Source organism: Phalaenopsis equestris, unplaced genomic scaffold (assembly GCF_001263595.1).
Source record: "Phalaenopsis equestris unplaced genomic scaffold, ASM126359v1 Scaffold000151, whole genome shotgun sequence".
NCBI lineage: Eukaryota > Viridiplantae > Streptophyta > Magnoliopsida > Asparagales > Orchidaceae > Phalaenopsis > Phalaenopsis equestris.
Genome location: NW_018164593.1, coordinates 926,420 through 936,990, shown reverse-complemented (window position 1 = coordinate 936,990; position 10,571 = coordinate 926,420). Strand labels below are relative to the sequence as shown.

Here is a 10,571-nt window from a genome sequence, read left to right as displayed (position 1 = left end):
GTGTTGATATGACTTATATTCAAGTCATTAAAGATATGTATTTACTTGTGTTCACTTGTGTTCAAACTGAAGGAGGATTGACCAAATATTTTCCTATTTCTATAGGATTACATCAGGGATCAACTTTAAGTCAATATCTTTTTGCTTTAGTTATGGATGGTCTTAGTGGACATCTACAGGATGATGTACCTGATGTACCTTGGTGTATGTTTTTTCTGATGATATCCTTCTCATGGATAAAACGAGAGAAAAAGCCCAGGAAAAACTTGAATTGTGGAGGTTTACATTGAAGTCTAAAGGCCTGCATTTAAGTAGAACTAAAACTGAATACATGGAATGTAATTTTAGTAGTAGTAGCTCTAGTGACAAAAGTGTGACTTTGGGTGATCAAATTATTAAAAGGTGTGAACGATTTAGATATCTTGGGTCTGTTGTTCAAAGCGATGGTGATATAGATGGGGATGTTAATAGTAGAATTCAAGTTGGTTGAAGTGGAGGAATGCTTCGGGCCTTTTGTGTGATAGAAAAGTACCGCTTAGACTAAAAGGAAAATTTTATAAGACGGAGGTGAGACCTGCAATGCTCTATGGCGCTGAATGTTGGCCTTTAAAAGGGAAACATAATGATAAGTTAAGTGTTGCCGAGATGAGAATGATTAGGTGGATGAGTGACTTTACACTTAAGAGACAAAATGAGAAATGAATATATTTGTGATAGGGTTGGTGTAGCTCCCGTGTCAGACAAAATAAGAAAAAATCGTCTTAGATGGTTTGGTCACATTAAACGTCGACCATCTGATAATCCGATTAGGAGAGTAGATGTTTTAGATTTGACTTATGTTCAGAAAGGTAGAGGTAAACCTAGAAAAACTTGGGCTTATTGTATAAAAAATAATCTTAATTCACTAGAACTAAATGAAAATATGACTCTAAATAGGACGCAATCGAGAAAAAAGATTCATGTAGCCGACCCCACGTAGTGGGATTAAGGCTTTGTTGTTGTTGGTGTTGTTGTATAAAAAAGAGCTTGTCTTGTATTAGAGGATTATTACATGATAAATTGAGATTTAAATTTTCGAGCGTCTAGGGATTCTACTTGCTTCTTAGCCTTTGCTCTTTTGCCTCCTTTGTGCAACTTCTTTACCCCTTTTTATCTCTACTTCACTAGTTCTCTTGCAATACCAGATTCTACCAATTCTCGCTATGATTCAATATCAATTAGGTATCGTAGTCTAACCCAGACCCATTCACTATAACACTATCTTCCCTAACCTCATTTGCTTCGAAACCATCGAAATCTTTCATAGTTTTGCATCACAAATTGTTCATAGTAGTGCTCATCCCCTCCCTCTGTTTCAACTTGCATCTTTAAGCACTTCAAACACTTTAATAATTTAATTTAAGGTACAAATCTAGTGGGTATTTGGTCTTTCTAGAGGTAAATTCACCCGCCATAGTAACATGCACTGTCATTTAAATTGGAGAAAGGATGAATTGAGATTAATTTACCCTAACTGGTTGCTTGGCTCTACTCATTTTTCAACTGCAAGGTTACCCATCTAAGACTTTCCCGCTCATATTACAATTGCATCCTCATTCAGTGCTTCCCTACAAATTTATCCCACAAACATTTTAGGTCCTAGAACATATGGTACACAGCAATAGATCGAGAGATGTGGTGAGAAAAAAATAAATCTGGCCCAGTGTACCCTTTAAGTAGTGGAGAATCCGATGGATAGCTTGGAGGTGGTGCTCATAAGGGTCATGCATGAATTGACTCGCTATATCAACTGCATGGCATATGTCAAGGCGAGTATGAGCGAGGTAGATGGGTTTCCTCAAAATGCGTTGATAGTGAGTCTTGTTGACAAATACAGTATTGGGAATGTCAGATAATTTTTCATTTAGATCTATAGGAATAGCCACTTGTTTGCACAGAAGAAGGTTGCTCTCTTTCAAGAGGTCAATCACATATTTGCGCTGAGAAAAACAAATACCTCGAGATGATCAAGTCATTTCCATGCCTAAGAAGTACCGGAATGATCCCAAATACTTCAATTCAAAGCATTTAGCAAAAATGTCTTTCAAGGACTCTAGTGTTGGGAGATCATTACCTGTAAGAACAATATTGTCAACATAGAAAATAAGGTTAGATATCTGGCCATTGGAGGAATACAGGAAGGAGTGTGATCTGATTGAGCCTGAGTAAAACTATAGCCCATGACCACCTTTGTGAACTTCCCGAACTAGGCACTTAAAGATTGTTTTAGCCCATAAAGGGACTTTCGTAGCCTGCATAATTGTCCTCTAGAGCCAGTAAAATCAAAATCCAGAAGGAGAGACATGTACACCTCTTCTGTCAGCTCACCATTCAAGAATATGTTCTTAACATCTAGTTGGAATAAATGTGAATCCATATTCATTGCAAGTGACAACAGGACTTAAATAGTGTTTAACTTAGCCACTGGAGCAAATGTTTCTTCATCTGTGAGTATCATTTGGCGACCAATATTGTCTTGTTGTGTTCAAAGGATCCGTCAGAATTGAACTTGGTACTAAAAATCCATTGACACTCTACAACCTTCTAACCCCGGGGAAGATCCACGCCTCACGTATGGTTATGTTGAAGGGCATTCATTTCCTCCATTACTGTCATTTTTTAGGCTGGATCAGTAAGAGCAACCTCAATAGTAGCAGGGAACTGATGGTCCATCAGAGTAATAGCAAATGTTTTGTAGGTCGGCGCTAAATTGTGGGAAGACACATATTTTGTCATTGAATAGAGGGAGCACGTTTGATTGTATACCATACTCGGAGAGCTCACCAACTCATTCAAAGTAGGTGTTGTGCTGAGGATGTTGCCCAGAGTAGAGTTAAGGTCCTATAAGAAGGTAGCAGGCTCCTGAGTTTGAGTGCTGGGATGGGTGCGCCGAGCGTAGACACAGACAGTGGGAGGAGGTGATGGAGCACTCAACGGGACAGAGGACTCTTCAGTAGTGGGAACAATGGGAATAATATCCATAAGAGTAGAATAAGGGATAGTGTCTAAGAACCCAAACTTCCCCTGGTTGGGGCCAAGCTAGGAAAATAGGTAACACTTTCAAAGAAAGAGACATCAAAACTCACATAAACTTTGTTAGTGGTAGGATCAGGCACTGATACCCCATTTGAGTGGCGAAGTACCCAAAGAAGAAACATTTTATGGATCTGGGATCAAGTTTACTCCAATTGGGGGCAGTGTTTCGAACAAAGGCAGTGCACCCAAAAATCTTAAGGTCTAATGTGGAGAAGATCCTACTGGCAGGGACCCATAACATCAGAAAAGCTAATCGGGTTCAGAACTTGTGAATTTTATAGGGAACTCAATTTATGAGATATGTGGCAATTAGAATGACATCATTCAAAAAACATTTTAGGACATTAGATTGAAACAAAATGAAGCGACCAACGTCGACGAGGTGACGATTTTTTCTCTCGACTACCCCATTCTGTTGAGGAGAGTCCGTGCAAGATCAATAGTGGATGATGTCTTTACTTACCAAGAATTCACTCAAAAAAGAATTGAAAAACTCAAGTTCATTATCAATCCGACGGATCTAAATAGAAGTTTTGAATTGAGTTAAGACAAAGGTGTAGAAGCTTTGGAAGATCGCAATGACTTCCAATTAGACTTTCAAAATGTAGACCCATATAATTCGAGTGTGGTTATCAATTAAGATCAAGAACCACAGTTTATTGATGTACGTGCGAGAAGGTCCCCATATGTCACTGTGAATGAGGAAGAAAGGAGCAGAAGATGTGAGGTGTGAGGTGGATAATTGACCAAGTGATATTTAGCTCATTGACATGTCTTACAGTTGAAATTAGAAAGATTTTTATTAGAAAACATCCGAGGATGCAAATTTTTCAAAAAGTGAAAACTAGAATGACCTAAACAACAATGTAATAACATAATAGAGCATTCAATGACTCAAAATAGGCTACAACTTTTGAGTGTCATGTCTTCACTCTTTGTATTGTCCTCTTAGATGTAGTAGAGTCCAGTTACCTCTTCGCAATTCCAATCATTCTCCCCAAATGATGATCCTGAAAAACACAACCATCAGAAGAGAAATTAGCAATGCAATCAATATCACTTGTTAACTTGCTGATTGATAATAAGTTACATTACATTGCAATCAGAGAAGAGAACATGTAAAATAAACTCCGGTTAGATCGGTCGTTAGTATAATCGACCCTTTACCAACAATGAAGCTATAGGATCCATCGACAATTCTGACAGTATTTTTTACAGAGCACGGGTAATAAGTCAAAAAAGCTTGTGGGCAACCAATCATGTGATTCATGACACCTGAATCAATAATCCATGGACTAGAGGAAAAATAAACTGTGAGAGTCATAGGAAGAGTACCTTATCGGATATTGGAGGTTGATGGACCCGTAGAGACTTGATTGGCTCCAAGAAACTTAATTAATTGCTCCATCTGGTTCTCTAGGGATTTGGAAGAATCTGGGATGTTCCGGGTAGAAGTCAGTTGAGTCGTGTCTTGTTCGGTTATCGACGTGAGTCCCTTGGCAATAGAGGATTTGGCCAAAGATTTGTATGCTAGCTCGCCTTGAAGTTTCGAACACTTGTCCCGAGTTTAGTTGGGTTTGTGACAGTAATCGCAAGTGGAGTGACCGTTCTGAGGTGGCATGGACGAGAGCTAAGCACTATTTGAGATGAAGGCGAACGACTCAGCTGAAGAAGTGGAGGTGTCGAGCACGACAAGTATTTTGTTTTCTTCCCGGCGAATTTTGGTGAAAGCTACGCGAGAAGATGGAAGATGATCCCAACCAAGAATACGACTCCGCACTTTATCAAGTACTTTGTTAAAGCTAGCCAGGAATTGAAACATAAGATCATTTTCTACAATCTTCTCGAAGAGGGATAGGTCGATCGGAGACTCCCAAATGTAATTATAGTACAAATCCCATTTCATCTATAGTGCAACAAGGTCATTATAGTACTAGGTCACGATGTTTGACCTCTGTTTTGTTTCCTGAATCTTCGTAGATGCCTCATAGAGTTGGCCTGAAATTCCTACATCCGAAAAAGTATCACGGACAGTCGTCTAGAGGGCACTATCTGATGGGAGGAACATATAAGAATGACCAATCGAAGTTTCCATGGAGTTGATTAGCCACGACATGACCATGGAGTCCTCTACTTCCCAGGCTCCATATGCTTAGAGGCTCATGAACCATACCTGTGAGGTGAACAAACTTCCCATGTCCTTTGATGAACAAAGACAGAGTTTGGGACCATTGGAGAAAGTTACTATCGTTTAACTTATGGGTTGTGATCAAGAAATTATTGATTTCCGGTCCTCCGGTCTGCAAGTGAGCGGAAGTTGGAGTTGATCCTCCGATGGAATCAAGAACACCTTCTGAAGGTGATTCAATGTTGGATTAATCCATCCTAATTCCGATAGAGCCAAAGGATATATTGTTGTGGTTCCGAGTCATCCATGAATTCCATAAGATGGATTCAGGTTTAGGAATTCAGATACACCTTCCAGTAGAAACGGAAGATCAGCGGTCCTCACAATTTCAGCGGTTGTTGGAACTTCCTATAGAAGGTATCTGAAGGGAAAAAAAAAAATCTAATAGTCGATTGTTGGGACAACGGTTGTTGGAAAACCTGGTATCGGTAGGGAAAATAAAAAAGTGGTTGTGGGAAATTAGCAAAGTTGAAGCGGCTGTTGGGGACCTGTTGTATATCAACAGGGAAAATAAAACAACGGCTGTGGAAAATTAGCAGAAGAGAAGCGGCTCTCATAGTTTCCTGTAGGATCAGTGGCAGTTGGAATACAGTAGAAAACACATGCGACAGGAAGGAACCACCGGCTGTAGGATCGGGCAGAGTTCGAAGACTAGGTGGCGGCTACTGGAAGCGGCAAAGGAGGCCAGCGACTACTGTATATAGGGTTAAGCTCTGATATCATGTTGAGATGTGGAGTAGAACCGCTTGATTTTATTGATAGGAGGTGGGGTATTTAAACCCAATTACAATAGACATAATAAGAGAAAATAATAAAAATAGAATAAAATAACTAGGAAAGAAATAAAAACATAATAAAGCAAAAGGAAAAATACATAATTAGGGTATAAAGTCAAATAATAAGTAATAATGGCATGGGGATAGCCATTATGATCTAATATACATCCTTCATGCTTCTGGTGAGTTAACATCTTACCATCCTCCTTAGAACAAACCCTTGATCTTACGCCATTCATTTGAAAACAAAATTATCAATTTTACTAATGAATCTATTATAATAAGATTTTTCAGTTACTCTCTAGCAAATCATTTAACCAAATCAAAAGCTTATCCTAACACCTCATGGCCATTAGAGCCACCAATTTTACACAACCTCAACCTATGAAATAACTTGGATATACTATATTCCATGACAGAGCAAATTCAAATATCTTTAATGTGATTGCAACCAATATTCAACAACTCATTGATGGTTGGCAAGCCAAACTTAAACCAAGCAGGTGGAATCATCCTCATCAAGAATATTCTTAGTAGTATCTTTATACATCGGTTGAGCATGTTCCCCCCCCCCCCCCCCCAAAACGTTTGAAATTTGCATTGGCTTACTTATTTTAGAGTTCCTCTGATCATAAGGCCGAACAGCTCTAAAAAGTTTGGGAAAAGATCTTGCTATTGTACTTGACTTAAGATGCTCGATGAATTCTATACAACCTAGAACGTACCTTTTCATCATTTTATGCCGATTTTATTTCAGCAAAATATTTTTAAAACACAATCAATCTTTGCCAACCAACCTGGCTAATCAATCTAGAATGCTATATGTATGGAAAGATTCATCATCAAAGAAAACATCAAGTGTCATATCTCAAACAGTAATGATTATATTTACAGGAACTATTGATCAAGTGGGGCCCTCTAAATAAACAAAATGTCTTCACGACCTGCTGTCACTCCATAATTAGAGTCTTTGAACCAATGCTGGTGTCTGGACCTTGAGCTTATCCACTCTATAATGATAGGCCTTTGTTCATATCACCCCTCCCATCACATTGAAGATTTTAAGTCTAACGACTTAGTGGTATGGATCCTCACTTTCATTGGCAACTTCGGCTCTAGGCCTACTTCATCCTTCGTACTTGGGCCTCACTAATATTCTCTGACTGTGGAAGCTTGACTGACACTGGTGCGGAAGCCCGAGAGACCAGGGCTTGCGGAACCTCCCTCGATTGTAGGATCACATGCTGCCCGAGATGCAGCCTCAGTTCAATTTAAGCAATTTCTTTATCTTTTCTATTTCATTCCAATTTCTCTATTTCTAATTATGTTCTATTATATTAGGGTACATCTATATAGGTTGTATTATGGGTGTTTGCAAACTTAAGCTTGCTTTTATGTATTGTGGAGAATATGATCTATTACAGGAACTATAGATCAAGTGGGATCCTCTAAATAAACAAAATCTCCTCACGACCTGCTGTCACTCCATATTTAGAGTCTTTGAACCAATGCTGGTGTCTGGACCTTAAGCTTATCCACTCTATAATAATAGGCTTTTGTTCATATCACCCCTCCCATCACATTGAAGATTTTAAGTCTAACGACTTAGTGGTATGGATCCTCACTTTCATTGGCAACTTCGGCTCTAGGCCTACTTCATCCTTCGTACTTGGGCCTCACTAATATTCTCTGACTGTGGAAGCTTGACTGACACTGGTGCGGAAGCCCGAGAGACCAGGGCTTGCGGAACCTCCCTCGATTGTAGGATCATATGCTGCTCGAGATGCAGTCTCAGTTCAATTTAAGCAATTTCTTTATCTTTTCTATTTCATTCCAATTTCTCTATTTCTAATTATATTCTATTATATTAGGGTACATCTATATAGGTTGTATTATGGGTGTTTGCAAACTTAAGCTTGGTTTTATGCATTGTGGAGAAATGATCTATGATTTCTGCTCTATGAGTATTTCATCATCTTCCTTTTGCAGTGATGTATTTAAATCTTGCTCAAGAACAGGTGATGGAACCTCGTCACCACCCGTACCTTGCCGTTGCACCATTTGACAACTGTTTTCAATACGGACAGCAGTGAACTCCTCCGATTTGTCGTCTAACAGCAGATTTTACCCCTATCCTATTCCAAACATCGTCGGCCTCACATATCCTTGTTCTCTTGCAATTTCTCAATCACCTCCCCGCTAGATCCACTTCCTAAGCACCTTCTATGAGCCCTAGAATCGTGTCATTGACATACCAACTATTCAATTAATGTGAAAGCCCCTTAATTATATTCTCTCCACTGACGACATGGAGCAATCCAATGGAATTTTAGTAGCATTCAAATAAAAATATATACTATCGAGAGCCCCAAGCAACTAGTTATTAACTATCTGATACTCAAGTTCTGTGGCAAAACCTTACCACACTCTTGGCTCTTCTCTATAGACCTCTTTATAGTATTTATATTGTCCTCTCAACTTAGTGGAACCCAAAACACTAAAATACTCAATACCCCCCACTTTTTTGCTTTATTATATACTAAGAAATTCTATTTCTCATACTACTGCAAAACATGATGATAATATATGTTAATGTAGGTTTCATTCAAAAAAACAAATATTAATCCATGAAATCTCTATGGGCCACCTTTTCGAAGCCACAAGAATTTTTCGGGGTTAACTAAAACAGGAAATTTCCTCAAAATTAACACTAATGTGTCTGCCTTTAATTCTTATAGTAATGATGGCCATGGTGTGAAAATTTCGGGCCATGCTGACTACTTCATTGTTACCTTCTCCTACCCACAGCAGCTAATTGTCCTTCAAGTTGACTTTGAAGGCCTCTCAACAGTTTGAAGTTTTATAAAACCAAATGCACACCACATTAAAGTTAAATCAAATTCCTTCTTCCTTAGGACCTTGGCTGACAATGGTAGCGCAATATCATAACACCTTCATTTTTGGATTCAAACAACACTCGACGTTTTTTTGCAGTGATTGGGATGACTGCTAACATATGTGGGCTGCTCCTCAAGACACCCTTCTACTTACCATTGGAAGGTTGCCCATAGCTAATTTGAAAAAAAAAAAACCTAACCATTTTTATAAAAAACAGAAAGCCCAAACTAAGAAAACTATAAATAGATTGCACAAAATTTGTGGTAAATAACTGGATAATGCTGAATCAGAAATCTGCATGCATACTTTTTAACATGTTAATGTCCAGGTGAAGAGAAAAATGTTCGTCATGATCTTGATCACATTGCAAAATCATACCGTGCCCCCAGTAACACCAAGTCCTTGCCGACTAGTCATGAAAGTTACACCCCTCCACTTGGCAACATAGTGCACCTACAAAAAAATCAATAAGCAGATTGGCTCTTCAGAATACTCAAAAAATTATCAGGTAGCATTCGGATTTTGAAAAGAAGACTGAGAAGCCAAAAACAAAAACTAAGAGACTGAACAATGGCTATGATTGTAATTTGTAAATAATGTAAAATTTTGTAAAAAAAAAAAAGAAATAATTCTGTCAGAAGAAGTTAGAAGTAAAAAGTCAACCATTGTGTCACGTGAATGAATCAAAGGTTGCATGAACTATAAGAAATTGAAGTCATGAACACCTTGAAAATGTGGACATGCACCAAGGATTCTCCAAAATATTGGTTTATTGTGTTCCAAGAAGTTGCGGCTCATGCCCAAGGGTAATAGAAGGGCCTGATTTCTCCGATAAACTTGAAGGTTTACTGTTGAAAAAAGTAAGTTGAACTTCTTGTCACGGAGGCCTAACCATAACTTCTAGTTTCTAATTCTCCAAACTAAATAGAAGAAAGGGTATATAAGAAAAAGATCTAAGAAATCCAATAATAAGCTATTGCTGACCGTAAAATTTGCCTCTCGAGTAGCTCTCTCTTAGATTTTTAACTATATTTTCCCTTTAGATGCAAGATATATCAGGATCTTAATTCCTGATGAAATGCAAGAAAAACATACATAAGGTCAGATTGCACTCCAGAAACTTTAAAAAGAATAATTATGTTAATTTAGATTTAAATCATAAACTCAAAATCATTGCAGCTGATAGTTTAACAATTACTTAAAAGAAATTTCACATAGATATGCATGTTCATAAAAAATTCAAACGTTTAATAAAAAACTCATAATGCAATAAGAAAGCTTAACAACAACATGAGGTAGTTGGAATCTACCTTAGCAAGTTAAGCATGTTCTTGTTATGTGTTTTTGCTACTTGATAATGGCTAAGAAAATATGCAAGAAATCCATGTTTTATTTTTGCTCCAAATTATGGATCTGATGATATGGATAGGCATGCTATGCTTTTGTGATTACTTATTGAATCTTGAACATTACTTCTAGAAACGGTCTGATTTTCTCCTATACTTGCGAAGACATGTTCTGCATAGGGCTGTCAATTTGGCTCGTTGTTCGCGAACTGCTCGTTTTCGGCTCGTTAAGCAGCTCGTGTTCGGCTCGTTCGTTAAGCCTAACGAGTCAAACACGAACAAATTTTT

The 10,571-nt window shown here is 38.2% G+C and overlaps 1 protein-coding gene across 4 annotated transcripts in view; it reads right to left on the bottom strand.

Annotated features, from left to right (window-relative positions):
- Positions 1 to 10,571, bottom strand: part of LOC110021869 (peptidyl-prolyl cis-trans isomerase FKBP16-4, chloroplastic-like) — a 56,854-nt gene that overhangs the window by 27,597 nt on the left and 18,686 nt on the right. For all 4 annotated transcript variants that reach the window (XM_020720560.1, XM_020720561.1, XM_020720562.1 and 1 more), the window contains exon 6: positions 9,316 to 9,390. In XM_020720560.1, coding sequence (XP_020576219.1) covers positions 9,316 to 9,390 — 75 coding nt within the window. The remainder of the gene's footprint in view (positions 1 to 9,315; positions 9,391 to 10,571) is intronic.